This window comes from Miscanthus floridulus, chromosome 5, assembly GCF_019320115.1.
Source record: "Miscanthus floridulus cultivar M001 chromosome 5, ASM1932011v1, whole genome shotgun sequence".
Taxonomy (NCBI): domain Eukaryota; kingdom Viridiplantae; phylum Streptophyta; class Magnoliopsida; order Poales; family Poaceae; genus Miscanthus; species Miscanthus floridulus.
In genome coordinates, this window is record NC_089584.1 from 10490045 (window position 1) to 10518011 (window position 27967).

At 43.7% G+C, this 27967-nt stretch overlaps 1 protein-coding gene, 2 long non-coding RNA genes and 1 pseudogene across 4 annotated transcripts; 2 read left to right on the forward strand and 2 right to left on the reverse strand.

Moving 5' to 3' along the window:
• Nucleotides 1-610: 610 nt before the first annotated feature.
• Nucleotides 611-1623, forward strand: LOC136451501 (uncharacterized). 2 transcript variants are annotated; one of them, XR_010758604.1, is made up of 5 exons: nucleotides 611-719; nucleotides 796-918; nucleotides 989-1206; nucleotides 1281-1424; nucleotides 1504-1623. It is a non-coding gene; the product is annotated as an uncharacterized lncRNA (long non-coding RNA). The 2 variants fall into 2 exon arrangements; XR_010758603.1 differs by having other exon boundaries at nucleotides 648-918.
• Nucleotides 1624-4226: 2603 nt separating this feature from the next.
• Nucleotides 4227-6425, reverse strand: LOC136451502 (uncharacterized). Its single transcript, XR_010758605.1, has 3 exons — nucleotides 6295-6425; nucleotides 5042-5185; nucleotides 4227-4436 (listed from the first exon to the last, which is right to left on the reverse strand). It is a non-coding gene; the product is annotated as an uncharacterized lncRNA (long non-coding RNA).
• Nucleotides 6426-6723: 298 nt separating this feature from the next.
• LOC136454230 (uncharacterized) lies at nucleotides 6724-7341 on the forward strand. The gene has a single exon (XM_066454730.1). The coding sequence runs from the start codon at nucleotides 6724-6726 to the stop codon at nucleotides 7339-7341; it is 618 nt and encodes a 205-aa protein (XP_066310827.1).
• A 2771-nt stretch (nucleotides 7342-10112) lies between these two features.
• On the reverse strand, nucleotides 10113-12409 carry LOC136454231 (uncharacterized protein At4g15970-like; annotated as a pseudogene).
• Nucleotides 12410-27967: the final 15558 nt, after the last annotated feature.

Genomic DNA, 27967 nt, shown 5'->3' on the forward strand with positions numbered 1-27967 from the left:
AAGACAAATGATTGATAAAATTGCAAACAGATACGAAATCAGCAACCAATGCTTTTTTATATGTGGTAAGAATGTTTCTATTTATCTAGAGGATGTCAAGGACATATTGGGACTCCGAATTGAAGGCATAGATGTTTTTAAACATGTAAACCAAGAGGAGGTCAAAGATGAAGACAAAAAAGTGGACATTGAATTGATGAAGAGGTATGAAGATGCAGACCACCTTCTCACGATAAGTTAAAACAAATGATGATGAAATCAGGCACTCCGGATGATGACTTCTATAGAATATTTGTCTTGTTCACAATTGGTGTCATTCTAGCACCAACCGTGAAGCCCTATGTTAAAGCTAGTTATCTACCCGTGGTTAGAAAAGTATCAGACATTCCGAAATTCAATTGGGGCCAATTCACTCTGACCCATTTATTAACCTCATGTAATAATTACATAGTTAAGAAACGAGCCAACATACAGGGCAATTTGACTTTGCTGCAGGTCAGTTCTATACGCTACAACCACCTATAAACAATGTTTACTTTTGGTCTTATGTATTTTTTGCATTGTGTTAATAGTTTTGGTACTGGGAGCGTGTCATTGCATACACCAAGTACGGGATCAATTATGAGACAATCCAACCACCACTGATGGCGAGGTGGACTGAAGACAATGCTGGTCATCGATGGCATGCTTTTAATCAGGCCGGCCTAGATGGAGGAACTGTAAGTTTCGAAACATACCATCAATATGCTGCTGTTCATACGCATACATCCTAACTATCTTATTAATTGTTTCCAGCTTATGACGCGCACTACTGGTCAGACCACCCTGCAGCAGACCACCAAGCCAAAAAATATAAAAACAGAAACATCAATGTCAGAACAAGTGCCAACACGCGAGGAGGGTCTAAGCAACGAACAAGTATGTATCACACCTATTTATGTGCACAACCTCGTTTGTGTGCCTAATTCATTCTTTCCTATTTATGTAGAAGCAATTCCTTGAAGAATGGGCGAACAATAGCCAAACAGACATTGCACTAGCAATGGAAAAAAAATTATGGATATAGACCACAAATATGATAGGAAAATATTATCACAAAACGAGGAGTTAGCTAAGATTAGAAAGGAGAAAAGGTTGGACAACAGACTGGAAGCTAGGGTGAGCAAGATAGAAGACGATACTGCACAAATGAAAATGGATATCAAGGTAACCAGTGTGAGTACTCATTTTCGGTTCCCATCCGTGCTTCATTGTCTAACACAATTTCTCAAAAAAAACAGAAAACACAACAGGTACAACAACAAATCCTTCAGCTACTGCAAAGTATTGTTGACCCATCTACGCCAACATCTGCACAAGGTCAGCCATCTATGGCTACATCTTCGCAAGTTCGGTTATCTATGCCTACATCTGCACAAGTTCGGGTATGCAAATGTGGCTTCAGTTGCTTTGTCTAATATTGGATTTGATATTTTGGAATTTAACTAAAAGTACCAACTACAGGAATCACCACAGATACTAGTCAAGAAGTTAGCACCAGGTGGCCCACTGCATTTCTCCCATGCACTGGCGAGAATCAATGCTGAAGCACACACTGGAACAAAAGTTAAGATGGAAAAGAACACGCAGCAACAGAACAACCCCTCCACACAACACCAAGGCGACGCCTCTACACACATCACACCAAGAAAGCCAATTGTCAACAATGATTACAAAGTGAGTCCAATAGACACAGAAGCCGGATGCTTCGTAGTAATGAGTTACGACCATACTAAGGTTGTACAAATAGGTGACCATGTTCTTATAGCCAAACAGCTACGCCCTAATTTCACAGATGGCTTTATAGTAGATGAGGTAAACTGATTTCAGATCCTTTTTGTCCACAATAACATGCAAACACCTACTATGTACTAATAACTCCACCCTTTGCAGGTCATAAATGCCTATGTTGATTTCAGCAACGTGGAGACTGAAGAGGCATCATTCATAACAACTTTCCAATCCAGGAAGTTGGCTACAGATAAACTGGGTGACCAACGCCTGACATTTAAGAAGTTAATTGCCGACAAATGTGTTCGAAGGCATTTGGTATGTAATACTGATTTTGTTTGGACACTTTTACTTGACATTTGCATTCAGGATAATATCCGTATTTATTTTTCAAAGTTTTGTCAATTAGGACAATTTACTGTATTTCTGGTAATCTCTATTGCAATTATTGTTTTCAGGTTTTCGTGCCTATGCATGTAAACAAAAACCACTGGGCTCTACTAGTGCTAAATTTTATAAAGAAAGAGGTCCAGCTACTTAACTCCTTAGCCTCAACCCGAGATGAAAACCAAGAGAAGGCGTTGGTAAGTACAACGTAACACGTACCACCTATTCAATTACAATTATAGTTCGATCAAATTTAACATCTATCTCACCATCCACTAGGTGGAAAGCATACAAGAATGCAATGATTCTTCGGGCAACGATGGCTTGGTTAACTTGCGCGTCTGGAAACGAATTCCTTATCATAACATACCGCAACAAACAGATGGGTACTCCTTTTCCCTTTTCTACATTAATGTTCTACTTCAATTACTAATTCTTGTGTTCATTGCAGTCATTCATGCGTAATATTTTATATGCTAGCATGGGATGGAGAAAAAATGGCCTTTTATTTCACAAACGTGAGTCTTACAATCCTTGTTAATTCCAAATATCTACAAACTCATTCCATAATTGTTCTATGATAGTGCACTATTTTCACTTGTATAGACACAAATGCAAGGATTTAAACGGAGAATCTGCACGAGGTTGCTCCTTTCTGATCGCAACATGAGATGACAACAATCGTACCAAAATTCTATCACGGTCTGAACTTTTAATTCATATTAAAAATGATCCAGATGCATCAACTTATACCAGACTGTACAAAATATGCTGGGTCTAACATTTTTCTTGATAATTCTTAGGAGGAAGAGTACTATGCAAACAATCCGGATGAACAACGCCAGCATGAATAGGCTGAAAATTCAAGCGATGTTCAAATAATAGAGACTAAAACTCCAAACCCTGAGGCCAGCACGAAAGAAGGGAAAGGAACAAAAGGAGGGAAAGGAACGAAAGGAAAAGGATCTGAAAAAGGAACATGAGCTCAAAATAGGAAAAGAGGACGACCGCCAAAAAAATTAGTTGTCAATACTCCTTCTACTGTCGCAGATGAATTTAGTAGTGAATCTATCGCTAAACGAGTTCAAAGGGCCAAGAATCCAGGGAAACAGCAGACCAGCCCTTTTAGGCCTTTTTATAACTAATGTGCTGTCTATTTAGTAAGCTATATTTGATCTTTAGTTTGTCCAGATGGCTAGAACGATGTGTGTTCAGACCTAAACGATGTGCTGAACTAAATTCATGTGTGTTTAGGCGCAAATACTTAGTCAAACATCTACCGGGAGACGCTGGCTTAAAAGAATCACACAGCATATGCAAAGAGTGTATCAACTGCATGTATGTTGCATAACAAATGATTCTCCAATAGTGTCATTAACAATCAAATCGTTCAAGCAAAGTTGGGATTCCTTCTCCCATAGTCCTTACTAAGCTGATTCATTTTCTAAATAATAAACTATGCAGCATAAATTTTTCAGCGAGTCTGCATCAATTCCTGTAATTCTAGAGGCTCTGGGCAAGGTAGCCTGACTCATTATATTTCTAGAAAGGAGCACATTGCCACAAGAAATGCAGATATCATAATATTGAATGCACAATGACATGACAACAACTTATGTGTAGTGTAACAAAACTGTGGCAATTATCAGTAGCAAGATGCAGTAGAAGACCAACCAAAGAGATACATATCGAACATCCCCAGGTAGAGGTAATCGTTGCCACTACCGTGCACTCGAATCCAAAACTCTCATAAGAACTTCCCAGATAACCAAGCAAAAACCTTGCTACATGGCTTCACGGGAAGGGGTGAAAGGGGGTACTGTAGGGGCACACTTCTAAATATATGATGGTTTTGTGCAAGGGCACGCTTCTAAATGTGCAGCAAACATAAGAGGGGACAAACAAAACATATAGTCAAGTGCTTTCAACTTTACCCAAAAAACGTAATCATCCCGAGCAAACACAATGCAGATAAACTACTGAGAAGAATGCCAGTGCATTTTGCTACAACATGACAAACCAAATCAAAATAATCAAACAAGTGGAGGAGAGGAAGGGGTGGGGGCACCGGACCCGGGTAGAGCCACGCCGGATCACTGCGCCGTCCTCAATGTTGGCCGGCGTGGGAAGAGGAAGCCGCCCAGGCGCTGCATCGCCGAGGCCGACCGCTTCCCGGCTCGGCTGAAGTGCTCGGCCTGCCTTGCGCGCCGACGAGATCTAGCAGACGCTGGGACCTCCCTAATCAAGCTTTTGATGAATGTCACCCTCTTGGTAGCTTTCTGAAATAAAAGGGCCAGGACAAAGATATAAGACCATGATGCTAAAAAATAAAAATAAGAAGTCATTAACAACCAGAAAACATTAAGAAAAACTAAGGTAGCATCATGTCAAAATTCCATCAACTGATTCAGGAAGTTGCATTTAGCGAGATGTTTTACAAACAAAATCAAAATGTGACTTAGCTTATATGTCATGTCTCGCCAATAAATATCTGCCTCTAGAACTAGCGACATGAAGTAATGAAATCCTCCGATTGCCAAAGGTGAGATGAGACATGATGATCATATATATCGAAGGTACGAGCTGCTGGGACCACACAGCAATAAAATGTCTAGCTACGAGCCAATGACACACAACACAAGTATCAGAATTCCTATATCCAGCCAACCATAGTCAAATTTCATAGTTGCCTAGTCTTTTCAGGCAACTTTCTATAGAAAACCAACACAACTAAATAAAGTGCAGTCAAAGTCTAAATTTAGTTCAATCTGGTTCCAGAGCTGTTTGGTCGAATCATACAAAATAAACCCTAGAATTGTTCTCCCATGCATAATCATTGACATAGCATGCAAAAGGATGCAGTGAACTGTGAAGAAAGAGTTACCCATCCTTGTAGAGGAAGACCACAACCCAAACATCTGATGGTGCCTGAGACACCTCCCGCACGAAGTCCGAGCCAGTGATGGGAACTATACTACCAAATCGCGCGGCTTTTGCTGCCTCCCTCAGCTCTGCGAGCCTCATCTTCCTGTAGGCATGGAATTACATCAAATCATCACAATCGATTCCCACTTGTACCAAACGAATCGCAAAACGCATTGAATAATCCAAAGTCCGGAACTACTGCGAGGAATCCGGATCAACAATAGAAAGGCATCAGATTCCTATCAGAAGCACACGAATTATACCAATTAACCACGCTAGTCAGATCAGATCAATCAAACGCGGCAGGCACTAAAGCTTCTTAATATGCATCTAATAACAGACGGGGAAAAGACAGCATCACGGATCAGCAATCAGACTGTAGACCGATCAAGCCTACAGAGTTACAGTAATGATCCTGGTATCATTTCCACAAATGTTTTAAAACTATAGTTTTGCCATTCCCAAAGCACCACACCTAGCTTAGTAGACTGACCAATTCAGATCATTCAGCGGCAAACTCACATTATGCCTCAATTTTACAACCCAAACCAGTCATAATGTAAATTAGGTAAAACTTCTGCTTACGAATCATGTGCTAAAAAGGTGCATTTAGTGAGAAGTTTTAGAAACAAAATCACAATGTGACTAAGCTTCCACGTTATGTCTCACCAATTAATATCTGCCTCCGGGACTAGCAACTTGGAGTATTGGAAAATCTCCAGATTGCCAAAGGTGAGATGAGGCAAGAAACACAACAAAGCTGTTTAAAAAAAAGACTATTCAATGTACAAATGTTTCTACGCCCATAGTTTTTTCGTCCAAAAGCAACAGGCATGTTTGACCTAATAATTCGGATTATTCAATCATCAAACCTCCTCAATTATCTAACATTAATGATACACCAAAAGTAACATTGCAGTTCAAATACGCAAAACCAAGCAAGTCATCCACTAGAGTATGTAATCCAGCAGAATCCACCATACCAAAATGCCAATCTCTTACCAAGTCAAAAATAAAATTATTGCACAAAACAGTCAGTGTTCTTTTATGTCCAATACACAAATCATAAATTCATAACCTGCAATTCAACTAAGATATATACAAGCACGGCACAAAATAGTAGGATTTTGGTCCTATAGGCTGGATTACACCTGCAATTGAGATCGCAGAGCGGTATTAAGAGATCGGAGGCTTCGGCATGGATATTCTTACCCCCTAGCGATCGGACGGGCGAAGCGCCAGCTCTCGCTTGGTGACGACGTGTCCCTTGTTTATGCCAACGAAGAGACCTGACTTGGCCTGCGTCGGTGCCATGGCCGGTCTCGTGCTAGCTACGCTGACCTAAAACGAACGCAATCGAAGAAACCAAATCGAATTAGACACAAAATGAAGCTGAGATGAAACGAACGCATTCGAAGAAACCAAATTGAATTAGACACAAAATTAAGCTGAGAGACTTGTAGCTTCGGGTGCAATTGGGATTGAAGACGGCGCTTGAGGTTACCTGAGTGGGGCGTGAGCGAAACCCTAAGCCACCGGGCCCGGATCTCGCCTCCTCCACCACCATCGCCGGATCTACGCGGTGCCGGTGTAGGAGCCCGACAACCCTCCTCGTCCTCCTCCACGGTGCCGATCCCCGCCATGGCTGCTGCCCGGACCGCCGCGTCTATGAGCGCACCTCGCCGCCCGCACCCTCCCGCCAGCGGGGACGGCCACCGTCGCCGCGAAGGGGAGCGCGGACGCCGCTGGGCCCGGATCTCGCCTCCTCCACCACCATCGCCGGATCTACGCGGTGCTAGTGTAGGAGCCCGGCAACCCTCCTTGTCCTCCTCCACGGTGTCGATCCCCACCATGGCTGCTGCCCGGACCGCCGCGTTCGCGAGCGCACCTCGCCGCCCGCACCCTCCCGCCAGCGGGGACAGCCGTCGCCGCCGCGAAGGGGAGCGCGGACGCCGCCGGGCCTGGATCTCGCCTCCTCCACCGCCATTGCCGGATCTACGCGGTGCCAGTGTAGGAGGCCGGCAACCCTCCTCGTCCTCCTCCACGGTGTCGATCCCCGCCATGGCTGCTGCCCAGACCGCCACGTCCGCGAGCGCACCTTGCCGCCCGCACCCTCCCGCCAGCGGCGACGGCCACCGCCGCCGCGAAGGGGAGCACGGACGCCTCTGGGCTCGGATCTCGCCTCCTCCACCGCCATCGCCGGATCTACGCGGTGCCGCCGTTCGCCAGAGACTGGTGAGGAGGGATGGCATGCCCTAGAAGCCGCAGCCCTGCCCTCGCACTCGCCGCCGTAGCCACCGCCCTTGTCCTCACCCCGCCCTCGCACTCGCTGCCGCAGCACACACAGAGAAAGAAGCACCCGAGAAAGAACAGAGCGACTAAGAGAGAGGGGCCGGCCTGCGTTGGTCCGAAGAGAATAATACGTGAAAACACTGTAGTACTTCAATCGTACTCTGAACATTATTTTTCTATCCTTGATTTACTGTTCTACCCTCAATTACGTAAAATAATTTCAAAAATAGAAAATTTCCCACTTTTTTCATGTGCTGACCGATCAATTTTAGTATGCACCCGATGTGTATGGTCCCACCATTTAGTATGCACCTGGTTCCTCTCGGTACCTCTTAAATTGGTTCCTCTCGGTTCCTTTGCCTTTTTAGCCGTCGGATCGGTCCTCGTGAGCCGTCCATTTTATGACAACCATTGTAAAAATTCTCAAAAGATAAACCCAGAATCCATGCCTTATACAATAATAAAAAGTAATTTCACAATAATAATTGAATAAAAATAGCATTTTGATTTTTCATATGATTGTAAAGAAAATGTATAAAGAACAATCCATATAAAAACATAATTACTAAAGGTAGTAAAATTTGAATAAGACATGAAAAAATAATAGTTTATTCTCTAAAAGAACTAAAAAGAGAGTATATAAATGAGTAGTCTATATAAATTAGAATTAGTAAAAAAACTAAATAAAATGACAAATTAGAAAAAAACAGTAGTTTGATTTTCCAATTGTTGAAAAACAAGTAAATAAAAATTTAGTACATTAGTATAAGTTCGAAGAAGACATTGTTTCGTTCTCAACGGCTAAATCTGTGACACTAAATCTATAGACCGAGATTGTAACAAACTAGCGGTCTAAAGCTACGAAATGATACAAGAAAAATAAAGAAAGAAAAATCACAAATAGAACAAGTATAAAAAAGATAATAGGTGTAGAATTAATCAACGTTACAACAAGTTTTTGCTATGGTTTTAAAAATAAGAAAATCACAATGGACGTGGATTACATACATGAACAAATGATATCTAAGCTCAGATAAAAACAATAATAGCTTTCTTTTTTAGGAAAAAACAATAATAGCTTCTTTGAGCAAAAAAAAAACAATCTTTAATGACTTAAACCGCGTCGCGGTAACAAAAAAAAAGTATTTCGTCACGTCATCATGATGTCATCTGACAAATCTGAACCGTTAGATGATAATCTATCAGCATGAGTGATGCTAGTAGCAACCGGTTTCTTTTGGACTTCTAGCGATACATAACTCTAGAAAGTTACCATAGCACATAGGTAAATAAAAAATTACATACTCCGTGACCAGCGCTTAAGCTTCTAATAAAAAAACGTTAAGGGGACTCTAGAAAGTTATAGAGAAGTATATGTATATAAATATAATATGAACTTTAAACGGATTGGAATTTGTGGGATCTTCCTAGTGCATAATCCCAGAAAGAAAATTTATTAACCAACGGGGGAAAAAGTGATGGGAGATTAGAGCAAAACCTGGCTGTGCTCGGCGTCCAAACCCGCCGCAAGGTTCGCGGCGGTGCAAGCGAAATCAGAACTGAGTAGAGCAGCGTTACAACGACAACAAAATACGGCTGACATCGTGAAGTTTTACTGTCGCTCAGCGGAGGGCAGATGCGTGATTTGTTGCTCCCTGCTTGTCGCAGTCGACGGCGGTCGCAGACTCGCAAGCAGCCGCCGCCGTTGAATGGGAGAACGACTGAAGAGTGGGGAACGTGTGCGTGAGCGTGACGAGGATTCCGTTGGGCCTCTGCGTGCTGCGAATTTGAGTACCTGGCAGCTGGCGGCTTCAATTTTGGCCCACCAGCAGAAATTGGAGTAGAGGCTACCAAAGCACCCAAGGCCCAAGGGAGCCTGGCTCGCATAGCCGCATCTATACTGAATATGCAATAGTTGTTCGTGTTTACTGAATTTGAGCGTTTAATTGATAGATGAGTGCTCGTGCCTTCCAACGGATGCAACATAAATTAAATGAGATATTATTATTTGTGGTGATTATTTATCTGCCGGTGATTTCGTGAGTTTTATTCTATTTTATTTATTTGCCTTCTAGTGTCTCTATGCGGTGATTATTTACCTGCCAGATATGGATCGTATGAGATGCGGTGATTATTTGCCTGCCGGATATGGATCGCATGAGATGCGGTGATTATTTGCCTGCCGGATATGGATCACATGAGTGCTTTCGTCCTGCCGGGTAGATGTTGACAATACGAATGTTTTAGTTGTAGATAGAGATTAGATGCACTAAGATATTTGGTAATTGGTATATAAAATTAAAATGGAAAGACAAGAACAAAAATAGAATTTACTTTGTTTATACTTTACAATACTTATTTTCTAAGCCTCAATTTATTTTTGCAACATACTGATATACTGCAAAATATGCTAATTATTTGCTAATATCATTTCATTCTTGTTTTCTAGGAGCCAGGTGCTGGCTGCTTTTGCACGCTGAGGAACAAGCCCAGACCTTCACCCAGGCATCCAAACATTCAGCAGCTACATGCAACGAAGCCTAGTCAGGACGTTCGCAAGGAACCAAGTACATTTAAAACACACACACACAAGAATAACGTTGATAAATTCTAAATTCAAAAAAATACAAACAGCCGAAAACTTAAACTCGAGTGAATAGATTTTAACATAAAAACCTAACCAACTGAGCTAGCTTGGTTGATTCCTGCTTGCTGTTGCAGTTGTTCATTTCTCGGCCTCATGTGTGCGTTTTGTCCAGAGTCCCGCACTTGGCCAGGTCCTTCCATGTGAACTTCTGCCTCTTCTTCTCCTGCGGCATCAGGCCCGACTAGTTCTTCCATTGGTCGAGCACGTCCCTTAGGTCGTGCAGCTTGTTCCCGAGCCCCACGCAGCAGTTGGCGTGCATGGTGCACGCCGCGGCCATGTCGATGTGGAAGATCCGGCAGAAGCTGCCGAAGCGCGCCGAGTCGAGGAACTGGACGCGCGCGCCCAGGTCATGGGCGAGCTCGTGCTTGATCTCGTTGAAGATGGCTTGCTCGTGGTTCGGCGGGAACCGCGCCCGCGCCGCGCGCTACCGCCGCAGCATCTCCACCGTCCGGTTCGTCGCCTTCACGTAGAAGAACCCCGTGTTGGGCCAGTTGTCCAGGCTGTCGACGTCGCCGGAGAACATGTCGCTCGACGTCGTCATGTCCGCGAACACGCTGATGTGCCGGAACGGGTTGCGGAACCACACGATGTCCACGTCCTGCACGGCACATCTTGGACAATCGCCGCCGTCGTCAGCCCAGATCAGGAGGAAACTTCGGATTATTCAACGATGATTGGTGCCGACGCGTACCGTGAAGAGGAAGTTGTAGCCGAGCTCGAGGACGCGCTGCTGCAGGGAGAGCTTGGTCCAGACGAGGTCAACGTAGGCCTCGGTCATGTAGTTGTTGGCGGAGCTGAGGTCCATGGTCTTCACCTGCAGGAGATAGCAGTGTGGGTGCACGGCCTTGCAGTAGCTGAACGCCTTGGCGTCGACGGCGACGACGAGGACATTGTCCAGGAGGTGCCCGATCCCTTCACCGACCTGGAAGCTCTCGCGGAAGAGGCCGAGAAGCGAGTTGGGATCCCATCAGTGGAAGTTCACCGACGTGATGATCACCGTCCTGTCGTCGGTGGCTACCTTGGGCAACATCTGGGCCAAATCTGCAAATTGAGACTGAGGAAGGATCCCATCAGTTTCGCCATTCTGGCATTCAGCTTTCACGCGAAGCAAAAATCATTCAGATTTCCTGAAATTGGCTGTACGACCCCAGTTTTGCAGCAATGGTTAAAGTTAACTTCTCCCTCTGTTTCATAATATTTGTCATTCTGTTTTAATCTCACACAAGACAAGGAGTATTAAAGAGAGAAAGCAACTCTAGCTTTTCGAGGACAGATCATTGAGCATGTAAAATTATGCACGTGCCCTTGCTTTTTTTTCCTCCATTGCATTCCCTTGGGACATTCTTTCATGACTTCATCACGAGACGTGGTGTGGTTGCCGATTTGATTGGATGTGGTATGGACTAAGAAGTTCATAATGCTTTGGAACGTGACAATATGATAATTTAATAAAACCTTTAATCCTAGACTTACAAACATTATGTAAAATCGGGCACTCGGCGAAGTCACTCTTTGCCGAGTGCCGAACCGGGTGGCACTCGGCAAAGAGTGGCTTTGCCGAGTGCCACAGAGTGCCCGGCACTCGGCATTCGGCGGCACTCGGCAAAAGCTCTCTTTGCCGAGTGCAACACTCGGCAAAAAAAATGGCACTTGACGGTCGAGCCCGCCCACGCCGTCAAATTTAAAAAAAAAATTCTTTGCCGAGTGCCGGTCCTGGCACTCAGCAAAGAGGGCCTTTGCCGAGTGCCAAGGCCCTACACTCGGTAAAGATCCCTTCTTTGCCGAGTGCCACTTCCTGACACTAGGCAAAAAAAAATTGGTTTTTTTGACCCATTTTTTGTGAGGCCTTCCCACATTATTTACAACTCCATGTTCAAATTTGGGACAATTTTGACTTTTTTGTTATATTCTGTTAGTTTTTTTTGTTTCGTTGAATTTTATGGAATATTTCAAATTTGAACTGCAGGTGCATGGAATAATCGAATTTGGTCGTTCAAAAAATGATATTCATGATATTTGGTGTATGTTGAGGCCGTATCCAGGAACTCACATGAAATTTCGAGCATCTTGTTGACGTAACATGACGAGGTACCTGCGGGAAAAGTGTATTTAAATTATATAAAATCCGAACGAAGTCCAAAAATGACGAAACTTGCCGGGGCGTCGTGTTATCGCATGTAGAGTCTATGGTAAAAAATTGAGAAGGTTTCAAGCAAGTTGTGACGTCGGACACCACGTTCGTCCATGTTCGTCCACGTCGTCCATGCCGTTCGTCCATGTTCGTCCACGTCATCCATGTCGTTCGTCCACGTCGTCCACGCCGTTCGTCCACGCCGTCATCCCCGCCCTCGCCGGAGGAGAAGGTAAAGCCGCAGGGTTGTCGGCCATCGTGCCGTTTATGTCGTTGACGGCCTTCGTGCCGGGTTTGTGGTTGTGTTGGCCATCGTGCCCCAAATGTGGACGTCGGCTATCGTGCCAACGGTTTTTCTTGTAGGTTTTGGAAACCTCCCCGTGCAGGGGAGGTTCTGTCGAAATTTTCAACTTTTAGTGATGTTTTTCTTCTTTTGCAGAGCAGGACCTGTCGGAGGGGACCCGGAGCACCTCGGCGACCCTGATCGTCTTCGTCGGCGTTGTGGTCCTGCCTGCACAGCGCTGACTCGCCACTGCACCGACTCGCCACTGCGCCACTAGCCTGTCTCCACCGCCACCCTAGGTATAATTGAGCTCTCTTCCTTACCGTTGTAGTACGTAGATCGGTGTAGCCCAGTTAGGCGTCTCCCGTCCGAAACAGATACGGTTGGAGGTATGTGGATCTCTGCATATCTATGATCATATCTGTTTTAGATTGTTCACATTTTTTGGACAGCCCGCGGATGCGTAGATGGGTTAGTTTCCATGTTCTGCTCGGATCCAAGACGGAGTTTCGGCACCACCTCACTGTTGTTCTCCAGATACACACTCTCCCTTCCAGGACGTGTATCGGGAGAACAGCGGGGAGGTGCTGCTGAAATTCTATCTCAGATCGGAGTAGAGCATGGAAACTAACCTCATCTACGCATCCGCGGGTGGGATTAGGACATATCCTCACCTATTAGACAGTAGGCACGCCATGCAGATGCAACTAATGGTTATATTACTCTGTTATGTGTATATGCTAGAGGATGGATAACCGTGAGTGGATGTACATGGGACGCCCAAGTCAGGCTCAAATCACCCGTGAATGGATGGATAAGACCGAGAAACTCTTGGACCATGCATTTAAGGCAGCTAAGGGAGCGAGAGACACATTCTGTCCCTGCAGCCAATGTGAAAACAAGAAAAGAAAAAAAAGGGAAGTCATGGTGCATCATCTTTGCAAGTATGGATTTATGCTAAACTATACCCAGTGGGTGTCCCATGGTGAAGCCTATCGTCCTAGAGAGGAGGCCGTGAGACGACGTTTGGAGGCATTTGACGGTGATGGCGGGGTACCAGGATGGTTAGGTGACTATGAGGATGCGACGTTTGCTGAAAGGCCTATGGAGGACGAGCAGGAGGATGAGGAGGAGGAGCCAGAGCCAAGCGCTAAGGCGTTCTTGGCCATGTTGGATTCAGCACAGATGGTCCTACATGAGAAGACAACAGTTTCTCAACTGGATGCCATTGGCCGCCTACTAGGGTTGAAGTCCTAGCACAACATGACTCGAGCCTGCTTCGATGCTATGATGGCAATTATTGGGGGGCTGCTTTTGGAGGGTCATCATCTGCTGAGCAGCTTGTATGAGTCAACGAGACTCCTTCGAGCACTAAAGATGCCGTATGAGCAGATACATTGTTGTCCGAAGGGGTGCGTCCTATTTAGGGAAGAACACAAGGATGCAAAGTACTGTCCAAAGTGTAAATCCTCTAGGTATGTGGAGGTAGACAAAGGTGATGGAAAGAAGGAGCAGAATGAGGACATCCCCATGAAAGTCCTAAGACACCTTCTGATCATACCGAGGCTCCAATGGCTATTCATGTCCGAGGAGTCCGCGAAATAGATGACATGGCACAAGAATGGTGTTTGATATAATCCTAACAAGATGGTACATCCAGCAGATGGTGAAGCATGGAAAAGCTTTAATGGCAACCATCATGGCAAAGATGAAGAGGCCCGTAATGTATGTGTTGCGCTGGCAACGGATGGGTTCAATCCTTATGGAATGATGTTGGCCCCATACACTTGTTGGCCCGTGTTCGCTATTCCCCTCAATCGCCCCCCCGGGGCCCTACTTCAATGACAAAACATATTCTTGACGTTGATAATTCTTGAACACCCGGAAAACAAAATGGGTGTGTACATGTAGCCTATTTATGATGAATTGATCAAGGCTTGGAATGAAGGCGTATGGACTTACGACCAAGCTACAAAGAAGAACTTCAGAATGTATGTTTGGTACCAGTACTCCATGCATGACTTCCTGGTGTATGGGATATTCGCCGGCTGGTGTGTCCACAGGAAGTTTCCATGCCCGGTATGCAAGGTAGCTCTATAGTTCATTTGGTTGAAGAAGGGTGGGAAGTTCTCGTCGTTCGACAAGCATCGATAGTTCCTCCCTCTTGACCATGCATTTAGAGGAGACACCAAGAACTTCACGAAAGGTGTCATGGTGATCGACCCTATACCTCAGAAGATGACTAGTGCCTAAGTTCATGCTCAGATAGATGCTCTCGTGCTCCCAGCGTAGAAAGATAATCCAAAGAAGGGTAAAAGAAAGAAAGTTAATCCAAAGAAAGATAATCCAAACAAAGATCGCTTTGTGGGCTATGGTGTGGAACATATGTGGACTCATAAGTCAGGATTGGAGAGGCTTCCCTATTTTGATGACCTTCTCCTTCCACATAACATAGATGTAATGCACACTGAGAAGAATGTCGCCGAAGCACTTTGGGCAACACTCATGGACATTTCTAACAAGACAAAGGACAACCCTAAGGCCAGAGTAGACATGGCAACACTATGCGATAGACCAAAGCTACAGATGCTGCCTCCAAGAGACGACAAACCATGGAAAAGGCCTAAGGCCGATTACGTCTTGGAAAAGAAGCACAGGACAGAAGTGATACAATGGATGTAGACATTAAGTTTCCCTGATGGGTTTGCAGCGAATCTAAGGAAGGGAGCTAACCCAGATACTGGCCGAGTCTTAGGGATGAAGAGTCATGACTTGCACATATGGATTGAGTGGCTTCTTTCGTCGATGGTTCGAGGCTACGTCCCTGAGCATGTCTGGAAGGTGCTGGTAGAGCTAAGCTTTTTCTTCTGTCAGCTTTGTGCCAAGGAGATATCTCTGAAAGTGGTTGAGGAGTTGAAAAAAATGGCACCCGAGTTGCTCTGTAAGTTGGAGAAGATCTTTTCACCTAGCTTTTTCTTGTCGATGCAGCATTTGATTTTGCACCTCCCGAACGAGGTACGAATGGGGGGGCCGTGTAGAACCATTGGTGCTATCCAATCGAGAGATGTCTAAAGACTGTTCGCTAGAAATGTGGAAACAGAGGCAGGATTGAGGCTTCCATAGCAGAGGCATTCATTCGTGAGGAGGTGTCAAACTTCACAACATTGTACTATAGTGAGAAGCTTCCTAGCGTGCATAACCCACCCCCTCATTACAACAAGGACGAAAATGAATCGACCCTCAGCCTATTCAAAGGGCAACACGGGAGATCAAGTGGAGCAGCCAAAAAGAGGCTAGCCAATGAAGAGTGGCGCAAGATCATGCTCTACGTGTTGACTAACCTTGATGAAGTCAACAAGTATCAGGGGTAAGTTCTCAACGAACTTGTTACATACTCCGTAAATTTTCTGCATCCAACAACCTTGTTGCTTGTCGGTGCAGGGATTTTTTTTATCAATACTGGCATCTTTCAAGGCCACCTTCTGACCATGAACGAGAGACCCGTCTTCAACATGGTTCGCCTGATATCATTATATGGTTCCAAAGAAAGGTACCTTCTGACCAACTTAGGTCATTTCAATTTTGGCATTCCTAGTTGCCTAATTTCATTTCTCTCCTGCTTGAGCTTGCAGTGCCAAAGTGATTTGTCTATAAGTGTCGAATTATGACAAGTGGTCGGAGGCTTTGACTATAAGGTCTCGTCATTTAACGCTTATGATGTGAATGGATATCGCTTTCACACAACAAGCTACAAGAAGAGTTGGCCCAATCCAAGGACCACCAATACCAGAGTATTTACGCCTGGAGTAGTTATGCCCGGTGAGGAGCAGGAGGACTATTATGGCATAGTTGAAGAAATATACGAGCTCGAATTCCATGGTGAAAAAGCACCTAAGCCAGTCATATTCAAATGCCAGTGGTTTGATCCTACAGTATCAAAAAAGTCCCCTAAATTTGGGATAGTCGAAACTAGACAGGATTCCTTCTATCTAGGAGATGATGTCTATATTGTGGCTCAACAAGCCAGGCAAGTTTATTATTGTCCATATGCTTGCAAAACCGACCCACATCTTCAGGGTTGGTATATTGTGCACAAGGTATCACCACATGGTAAATGTCCTCCCCCAAATGATGATGATTACAACTTGAACCCACCCACGCATGACGGGGAGTTCTATCAACAAGACGAGGGGCTACTAGGGATGCTTGAGATAGACTTAACTAGAGAGATTGAAATGGAAGTAGACGAGGAATGGATTATTGACGAGGAAGCTGCAGATGAGGTGCATGATCCGAGAGACTTGAAAATGCTTGACGGACTTGTACTTGACAATGATAGCAATGAGGATGAGGCTATTGACGATTTGGAGGCTCTTGCTAGTGATGTCGATACCTATCGTCCAGATAATCCTGATCATGAAGAATATTAGAAATACATGTAATACTATGTTATTTTGTAATTACATTTTCTTTATTTTGCATCCCTTGCTAAGTACTTCTCGTTTATCTGTACTAATACTGGTTTATTCTTTTTAATTGCAGGTGATGGGGCCCACTAGGAGGTGTTAGTCGACTTACTCGAGACCGAGGGACATGCCACCGGCTGAGGACACGGAGGCGAAGACGTCAGAGAGGCAGAGGAGGTCGAGGGGTAGGCCTAGGTAGGAGCCATCGACTAACCATGACCTTGGCTCCTCGTGCACTTCTAGGGACAACGATGTCCCTCTGCCCACGGTGGGCGAGGATGTGGGTCCGTAGATGTATGACGATGCCATTCTGCAGGCGTCTGAGGAGGGGGTTCCGCACATGTCCGAGGAGGAGGGAGGGGGTTCGACTTCCTCTTCAGCCTCGAAACCCTACTTGCGAGGTCCCAGCCAGCTCTCGAAGCGACCGATTGCACCCGAACGCCACCCACTGATTGCACCCGAAGGGGATAAGTAAGTAACTTCATATGTTCTTCATTTGATATGTTGAAAAATCATAATAAGAGCTGATGTCAATGGGATCACTTGTGCAGGAACTGGATGCTTGTGGAGGAGGGAGTCTCGGCTTGCGATGTCAATGGGATCTTGGGACTTCTGTGTAGGGAACACTTCCCTGCCTTGGTGTGGATGTTAGAGGATGAGGACCCAGAGGTACCCTCATTCGACCACTATGCCCTCGTCGCCACCGATGCTCCACACAGAAACTTGGCGGATCGGGTGATTTTGGAGTTGTGGGTAAGCCTCAATTCATTGCATTCATTGGACATTCTTCAAATAAAATAATGGATACCTCGTGTCTTTATGTAGGACTTCTTCAGATGCTAGCCGGGCCAAGAGGCAAGGGCGTATTAGGTGGCTTACGCTTCCTGTAAAAGGCGTGTCTTGGACTTGTATTACGAGGCCCACCTCCAGGCAGACGTTGACTACAACGCCACCTACCGTAAGAGAAGAATCAACAAAACATAGGCGAGGAGACAGATAGAGATTCTGACAAGGGAGCAGTATCTACAGGTAAATAGAAAACATCTCCTATTGATTTATTTTGAGATTAACTATGCCTAATTTGATCTTCTGATGGCTTGTAGGCGATTCCAAGCTGGTGCGCCACCCACCCCGATTGCTGGGCTGCTATAGTGGACAAATGGCTGGATGTGGATTGGTAGAAGGAGCACCAGGAGAAAAGTGATCAGCGAGCGCTGATGCCAGGTGCCCCTCACCATTAGGGCAGTGCTAGCCTCAGCAAGTATGCAAAGACATATGTAAGTCTGCACCATTTGTCTAATCTAGCCCCGCTCAATTCTGCATGATTTCTAACCACATGTTGTCTTTCTCGCAGTCGGTGGCGCACGGTGGCCAGCTGTGGCAGAACCTCCTAAATTATATGGCTCACATGCACCTGTCACTGTCTGACGACCTTTGACATCTGTGCATATGTTTCCGGTAACTTAAGAAGACTGTCGGGTGTCCTCAGGGAACCCCAAATCATCTATGATTTCCGAGCAGGATCACGTTATAGAGTTATTGCAGTATTACAACATTTATTCAAATATCTATACCAGAGTAAAAACAGCGGAAGTCTTACAATAACATAATTTACAAAATAGTAGTTTCAAACCTCACAACTAAGTTCCATGATTATTACAAAATGAAATAGTGGAGTGGCATTATAATATAATACAAAACACATAATGAAACTGCCCTGCCCAAGGGCCACACATTTACTTCTCATCGTTATCACAAGGAACAACCATCATGCAGCACGATCCAAAACAGATCTGCTCATTAGGCTCACCTGCAATAAGGGTCAACGAACCCTGAGTACAAAAGTACTCAACAAGACTTAACCGAAATAAAACTGAAAAGACTCAGGAATGCAGGCTTAGGGATTCAAGGTATGGTTTTAGCAATAATTAAAGTTATTTTACGTAAAAGCTCTTTACCAAAATTCTTTATTTCAATAGTTAAAACTTCATAAGTACCACATATGAATCTGCCATGATCCGTAATGAGATCATGAACTTCATATCAATCTCTTTCTCAAACCTTACTCAAGTTCTAGTTATTAATTACTACGATGATGAATAGTGAGTTAAGTCTCCATGACCGAGGAGCAACGATGATTCGAACCGATTAAGCCTAGCTGGGGATTCCAGATCACACGACATATGCAGGTCCCCGACCTACATATACCAACCTACTCTCGGATCCTCTAAAACAAGAACAGGTCCGCGCCACCTGAGAATACAGTACTCCACCATTCCAGCCCATGGCCACGTGGGTACACGCTATTCCCACCATCTCTCCACTCCTAGTGCGCGAGTAGCCATTCTCGTACTAGAATCACCAAGTTAAGGCTTACCAAAGTATGTGGTTAGTACTACAAATTCTCACCTCATGCAATTCAACAACGGGCGTGCCTTAATCGACACAGGCGGAAATAACCCACTCACAAGACCTCCATGTCTTGTGGCTCACACACACCGAGTCTGCCCGGTCTAGATTTATTACTCCACATTCCCATATCACATGATAACATAAGTAACCAAAGTTCCATTTAAAACTTGCAGGTGGCAGGTAATCACCCGACTTTCATCGTTCTAAGCATAGCTAAGCAAAACTAGGCATATACAAATTTAAAACTGGTAATATGGTAAATATGGAATAACAAGGTTGGTAATGTACCAATTTGGTTTGTACTTGACTCCTAATCACTTAATGCAGTAAAAAGAAGCAAAAGCAAACTCAATTCGAAAAATACAAGGTAGGGTTGTATGCATCCGGGGCTTGCCTTCGTTGATGGAAAAGTCCGGTTCCTGCGACGTTTCACAAGTATTCGATCCAACCTCAACAGACGGACTAACTTCCTTAGCAACTTGGTTAACTATCACGTGTTCACCTTCGTTCACTACATGTAGTAGCAATACCATGTTTAACATGATGTAGAATACGAAACATGATACTTGATGATGATGCAAAATTTAACAATTCGAATACAACTTTCCTTTGCGGTACAGTGGCAAGTCAAACTAATTAAACCTTTTTCGCAACACCCAAATCAATTGCCAAGGATCATTATCAACTAATGACCCAAGGACATCACTCAATCAAAAATTTAAACAAAACCTAAATCACTAAAGGTTACTATTTGCTTTTATGAATTAATTAATTAATTAAGAATTATGAAATAAATCAACTTGTTCCAATTAACCTCAAAATTTTTATAAATGTTCATTACATAATAACTAGGTGGCAAAACAGATTTCATAATTTTTGGATAAATAAATAGGCCTAGAAAAATCATGGAAATTCATTTATTAATTAATTGAGCAATTTTCATCACATTCAAAACTACTGAAAAACATTATTTCATATTTTTATTAAATACTATACATCACAAAGAAGTCACACAAAAATTTTCATAATTTTTAGAGCTCTAAATAAATCTACACAAAAATAACAAATTACATCACTATTCATTCAAATATGAAAATAGAAAAATTCCATTTGAACGTTGAGTCACTGACAACCCGACCCCACCTGTCATCCCCTTCCTCCCGCGCTGATCACGGCAACGACGGCGCTGACCGGTGATTCCTCGCCGACGGTGAGACCAACGGTGACGACCAAGGTACCAAAACACTACACTCGACGGCGCATCGATCTAGGGCACAAGCTGGACTAGCTACGGACTAGACCGAGCACTATGCTGACCATGGCAGACGCGGTGGCACGGCAGCGCTACGCCGGCGACGTGAAACCAGTAGAGCTTAAACAAAGGATCTAGGAAGCACCAGTAGCTCACCCCGAACGCGTTGAAGCAAGGAACGAGGTTGGAGAAGCAACGGAGAGGTGTGACGACGACCACGGTGATCACGGCGGAGCAAAGATCGTCGGTGAAGGAGAACCGGCGACTGCAGTGATCAAAATGAGTAAACAACAATGGATTAAGTACTACAGCATTGAGATGAAGCCGTAGGTACACTGATCATAGGCAACGGCTCACCGGAGGGCTCTGGCCACGATGGCACGCCCGCGACGGTGAAGTTGCCGGCCGTGAGGAAGAAAGACGTGGACAGCGGATTTTCAGCAATTTCAAGCGACCAATGTTAGCTGGCTAGATGCACAAGGAAAAGACGGAACTGGGATGGCCTTTACCGAGATGGCAACGGCGCTGGGGAGACGATGCGAGCTCGCCGAAGCGATGACAACGGCAACGGCGGTGAAAACAGAGGAAGGAGAAAAACGACGATGACGACGTCTAGGTACTTATAGCGTGGCTCAGAAGCTCAAGGAAGCCATGATGGAGCCGTTTCCATGCCAGCGCGACACCAAAGACGGCCACGACGCGCCTGGAACACTGAAGAAGGCCCGCCGGCAATGTAGCTTAGACGGTGAACACTGTTCACAGTATTTACAAGATTGCCATTCGCCAAAATTCACAAATTACTCTCAAATTTTCATAACAACTCAAAAATCTCCAAAAACAAAAGTTGTTTAAAATCAAAAGTTCTACAACTTTTCTTTTATAATCAACCCCTAATTTGGTTTAGATTTTGAAATGAACTTTTGAATTTGAATAGGGGAAATTTAACGAATTACGCCTTTTTGAATTACTCCAAATTTTTCTAAACAACTTGAAAAACTCCAAAAACAAACTTTGTATAACTTGTCAAGCTCTACACTTTTGCTTTAAGGCTCAACCCCAAAATGTGCTTCAATTTTGAAATGGATTTTTAGGGTAGGGGTTAAATATTGAAAATCAGGGTTGTCAGAATTTCAAATCAATACAAAGGTTTCAAACTTGATTCAAACAATACCAAGCAATACTTATAACGTAAATGTAAACTTGTTTTAGTGAATGCATATAAAAGTTTGCAATATGACCAATGCCTTGCAATGCATATGATGATATGTCCAGTTTTTAATACTTAAACACCCGGGGTGTTACAATCCTTCGCCCTAAAAGAAATCTCGCCCTGAGATTCAAAGCCATAGGGTAAGTAATGGAAAAAGAAATGTGTTGCGAGAACACATTCAAGATCTGTCCATAAAACAGTTGAGGTCCCTTTACAAAACATAACTTGTATAGCCGAGCTCAACTAACATTACTCTATTTTATATTGATGCTAGAAACTCTAGAAACTTTTCTAACAAGTAATCTTCTGATTCCCAAGTAGCTTCCTCTTCTGAATGTTGGTTCCATTGTATTTTGTAGAACTTGATTGTCCATCTTTGAGTAACACAATCTTTCTGATCCAAAACTCGGATAGGATATTCAGAATAAGTCAAATCTGGTTCAAGTTCCACTCCTTCAATCTCAACATTCTGCTCAGGCACTCGGAGACACTTTTTCAATTGAGAAACATGGAACACATCATGTACAGCTGTAAGATGTTCAGGTAATTTCAAGCGATATGCCACTTTTCCATACCTCTCCAAAATTTGATATGGTTCAATATATCGAGGTGCCAACTTGCCTTTAACACCAAAACGGGTAACTCCCTTCATTGGTGATACTTTCAGATATACAAAATCTCCTTTGTTAAACACTAATGGTCTCCATCTTCTATCCGCATAACTCTTTTGTCGGGATTGAGCTATCTTCAAATTACTTTGTATTTACTTAACCTTGTCTTCTATTTCTTTCACAAGGTCGACTCCAAAGAATCTTCTTTCTCCAGGCTCAGACCAACTCAATGATGTTCTGCATCTACAACCATAGAGTGCTTCAAAGGGAGCCATTCTAATGCTTTCCTAATAACTATTGTTGTATGAGAACTCGGCCAAAGGCAGACATTCATCCCACTTTTTGGAATAGTTAAGAACACAACATCTTAACATATCTTCAAGTACTTGATTGACTCTTTTAGTCTGACCATCAGTCTGGGGATGATAAGCTGTACTATACAGAAGTTTGGTACCTAACGAAGCATATAAGTGTTTCCAAAAGCTAGAGACAAACTGTGTACCCCTATCTGACACTATGGTCTTTGGTACTCCATGTAAGCTCATGATTCTTGCTAAGTACATCTTGGCATATTGGATCGTAGGATATATAGTCTTGATAGGAAGAAAATGTGCTGACTTAGTGAGTCGATCTACAATAACCCATACTGAGTCAAATCCCTTTGATGTCTTGGGTAGACCAACAATAAAGTCCATACTTATGTCCTCCAACTTCCAAGATGGAATAGGCAATGGTTGTAATTCTCCAGCAGACCTCAAATGTATAGCTTTCACCTTTTGACAAGTATCACACTTTGCTATATATCTAGCAATCTCTATTTTCATTTTAGTCCACCAGAATCTTTGCTTCAAGTCATGGTACATCTTGTTGCTTTCCGGATGAATAGATAACCTAGTAGCATATGCTTCTTCAAGAATTGACTGCCACAACTCAGGAACTTTTGGTACCATCAGGTGATCCTTGAACCATAGCACACCTTCATCATCTATGCTAAAGCATTCCGCTTTTCCATTCTTGACTCTTTCCTTGATATGGGCTATACCCTTGTTTTCCTTCTGAGTAGCAACAACTTGATCTTGAATAGTGGCTTCAACAATTATGTTGGTCAAGCTATCTTGTTGAATTACTTCTACATTCAATTTCTCTATTTCTTGACATAAAGTCAAACCCATTGTTCTCACTACCAGACAATTGCAATAACTTTTGCGACTGAGGGCATCTGCAACCACATTTGCTTTACCGAGGTGATAATGTACTTCCAAGTCATAATCTTTAATCAGTTCTAACCATCTTCTTTGTCGCATGTTCAACTCTGATTGAGTAAAGATATACTTTAAGCTCTTGTGATCTGTATAAATATGGCACGTATTACCAAGCAGGTAATGCCGCCAAATTGTAACACCCTAGGTGTTTGCCACCAGTTAAGCAATGGGTTTGAGCTCAAACATGGCATATTAAGTGATGATGAAGATGTCAAGGTCAACCTATGGAATTGAGCCCCAACCTAAACTTGGATATTACACCTTTCCTTGTATATTGGCCCTTTTCATATATATATACCTAAGTAATGTTGAAGGTGCTTCTTTCATGTGTCTCACATCAATATCCATCTATATTGATCACTGGAAAAGCTTCAGGAAGTTTGGAATTTTAAAAAGTCACATGAAATGATAAGTTATATCCTTATTGGAATGACTTTGCTAAGTGCTTAAATTACACTATTAAGTGAATGAGAACATGAGATGTCAACCAAATCTTGCAACCATGCCCAAATGACTCTAGATGAACTCTACAACAAAAGTCATGAAAGGTTCATGTTGGGCAAATGCCAAGAAAATGCTCCAATGGATCAAAAAGGATAATTTAAGCTTCATTGTGATCCTACTTTGGTCAAAGTAGGATAGTAGGTTCTATACTAGTTTTGAGGTTGGACCTTAAATGAAAGTTGTAGTCCATATCATGTAGAACAAACTTTGTTTTTGGACTAAAAGCTAGATCAACTTGAAAGTAAGTCAAATTGAGGTCACAAGATCAAATTTGCTGTTGTTTTTAGCACTTAGAAATATTCCAAGTCTAGAGTTTCGCTAAGCAACGACGTTGGCATTCCGCGTTCTCCGAAATTCGTTAAGCAACTTGAGTTGGTCCAAAAATAAAAGTTGAAGGTTATATTATGGAGAAGAGTATGCAAAAAGTTGCACTGAGTTTGCCCGAGTTTTGACCTCCGAAAGTGAATTTCTGTGACCATTATCAAGGCGCTGACACTGACAGTTTGTGGCCTAATTACCTGCTGTTGAAGAGCTCTAATGACCTTGGTCTCTTAATGAAAAATGTAGAGCAGGCCGAGGTGAACAAACTTCATTTTTGGCCCAAGGACTGATTTGGCCTGGAAGTGGCCCAATTGGCTCCCCACGTCGCCCTCACCGACGCCCGCCACGTGCTCGGGGAAATGCCTGAACGGCGACGCGTGTTGTGAACGTGGCCGCCATGCGCCTCTGCCACTGCCGCGCGTCCCACCTTCGGCCATGCGCCCTGCGCCCAGCTGCTGATGTGGAGGGGCACCAGCACGCCCTCTCCTTCCCCCTCTCCACTCCCTGCTCGCTCCCTCTCGCGCTCTCCTCGCTCCCATGCAGCTGTCCGCCATGGCCGGTGACACTCAAGCTCACTGCTGCCGCGTTTCCTTGCCCATGGCCTCCCTCCACCCAAATGGACAGCAGGACCACCTTCCTCTCACCACGCCGCGCCTCTGGACCTCCTTTACCGGCGCCTTTGGCCGCTGATGCTCCCCGCCATCGGAGCAGCTGCCGTCGCCGCCGCGGCTACTATGGCCGCGCCACCATAGGCCGCGTCGGGCCAAGCTGGGCAGCCCAGCGTGTGCACGGGGGACCCCTGGTCCTCCCCTACCACTCCACCGCCGCCATCGACGCCCACAGCCGGCCGGAGCCATGAGCCGGCCGCTCCTCTGCTCTGTTTTCCGACCAGGGGCTTCGTGCTAGAATTTGAGAAAAGAGAAGGACCTTTCTGCAGAACCTGTGACTCATGTGAATAGTACCGTAAGGACTGGTTTGTAATTATTTTGTAGGAACTTTGGAAATTCATAGTAAATCGTATAAAATTCGTAAAATAGTAAATGAGGACGTTTTGGAATCCTTGTGAAATTGTCTATGCAGTGGATCTATAATATGGCATGTTTTAGTTTAAATATTTTGCAGTAAAAATAGATTTGTGCAGTAAGGTTGTAATGCTAGTTGAATTTGTTATTTTTCATAACTGTAGATCTAGGGCTCCAAATGAAGTGAAATTTTTGTGTCATGCTACTCATGTGATAGTTGATGTGTGGTAAAAATTTCATGAGTATTGGGTGAAGTATGAGTGAGTTATTGGTTTATCTCGCTCTCACATGAATTCTTGCTTTAGCAACTTGTTCTTTTCATAGAGGTTGCTATACATATTCAAATGGAGTAAAATTTGTACATTAGACTATTGAGACTATATGTGAGCCACTGTAATTTTTGTAGAAGTTATTGTGCACTTTTGGTATATGTTCATTAAGTCACCTTGTTATCTAAAATAAATTAAGAAATGCATTAAAAGAATTTATTTGGTCATGGACACTAGATTTTCTGGTGTTCTTTAGTCATATGTGAAATGTTGGTAAAGTTGGTTTTGCCCAATTATGTATTTGCAACATAAGTTAATAATTATTTTCTTGCCGATGTGGTTTATGGATAGATCTGGGAACTTAGCAAAGTTCTTCATGATAATGTGCTTTGTTGTGAAAGTTGTTTATACAAAAGTTGTAGATAATTCATGTATCTAGCTTCTATTAAAATTTGGTGTCATTTGGCCAAGTAGTTTAAGAGTTACAGCTGTTTAAAGTTGGGTTTCAGAAATGGCTGTTTTCTGTCAATTGTGGACCAGTTTCTGTAAATGGATATATTTGACTTAGTTAACTTGAGAATCATGCTAATATGATTAAAGATGAATCGTAGAAAATTCCATAAGCTTTCCAGATTGTCTTGTTGCATGTCATTTGGATTTGTGTAACTCCAGTTATAGCTAAATCTTGTAGCTGTTGTTTGCATATCCAAAAATTGGCAGATTCCAATTATAGTGTTTGCTTGTATATTGTTAAGTGTGACTTATGCCTTGAATGATGACTGAGTTAGAGCACCTGAGATCTTGGGAAACTTATGCCATGCTTGATGTGCTTGTTCTCTATAGTTAGTGGTGTGAGGTTAGTTAAATAGCTATTGGTGTCTATGTCTTGCATAATCTTGTGTTTATCTTGAATGCTTATGTGATGCATCTTGTGTTACAATTCATCACATTCATACACATGCATCTTGCATCTCATTTAGGTATGCTAGATGAACCTCGTGAAGGATGGGATGTTGGAGCCGAACCCGGAGACGGTGCAAGCTAACTGAACTGACTTGTGTCGGGTCCCAGGCAAGCCTCGGAGCATTCTAAGTCTCCTACTTTATAAAAGCAATTCTTTCTATATACGAGTTATATATTGTTGCATTAAGTTGTAGGAGTTGATTGAAACCGTTGATGCAATTATTACTATCCTTGCCTACCTTATTACCTTTTTAACCTGTTAGGTCAGGATCGAATAACTGCTTAGCCTTGCTTAGACCGGTAGCGATCGGAGATATCCGGTCACCTACATTATAGGTGGTTATTGGAAGAATTTAGCTATGGAAAGAATGATATCCTGGAATTAACCATGTGTGATGGATAATTGGAGACCGGACGGAAAAAGTTGGAGGCAACCAGACAGGGTTCTGGGGTGCTGTTAGTTTCTGTCTGTGTCGATTAAGGACCGACCGTTGTTGGCCCTCGAGTCATGTTGAACGCATGCCTTACATTTAGCTAGCCGGATAAAGTACCTTCCGACCGCAAAGCTGGGAGATTATTCGGGCCGAGTAGATTGCTCACGGCGCACTGTGCCGGAGCAGGTGTGGTAGGACAAGGGGGCGAGATGATAAGACCAAAGTGCAGTCGGTTGGCCCCTGGGTACATGTGGTTCTAGGCAAACTCGAGATTCCTAGATAGTTGACTCGGTGATCAATATCTCACTTTAGCGGGTGAGTGAGGTTTATGTAAGGAATAAATCACCAGCTGGTTAGGAATTGATTCAAATCGCCATCGCTCCTAGATAGTGAGCACTTGACTTGAGTTACTGCATCATAGTAATTATTATGGAACAATGATGGTTATCTGGATGGTATGAGATATGCTAAATCTAAATTGGTAACTAGATGTTATTGGTTAATCAAGCGATTGCTATAGTACAGGTGCTTACCTAGATGGATAGGTCATAATAAAGATGATGCAAAGTACTTAAAATGGTTTCTTCATGATAGCTTATGCTTTTCGCAAACAAGTCAGCTAGCCCACTAAAGAAAGCCTTGCATGATCCTTGGTGTCATTTGTTTTGGTTTCCGACGGGTAAGTCTGGCTGAGTACATTCGAGTACTCAGGGTTTATCCCACCTTGTTGCAGGTGATGTTCTCGACCTGTTGATGATGGTGGCTAACCGCCGGTGGGCTCGGTGATTCTATACTTATTTCTCATC

Coding starts and splice junctions, on each gene's coding strand:
- LOC136454230 (XM_066454730.1), top strand. CDS start 6,724: ATGGCTGCTGCCCGGACCGCCGCGTCTATGAGCGCACCTCGCCGCCCG.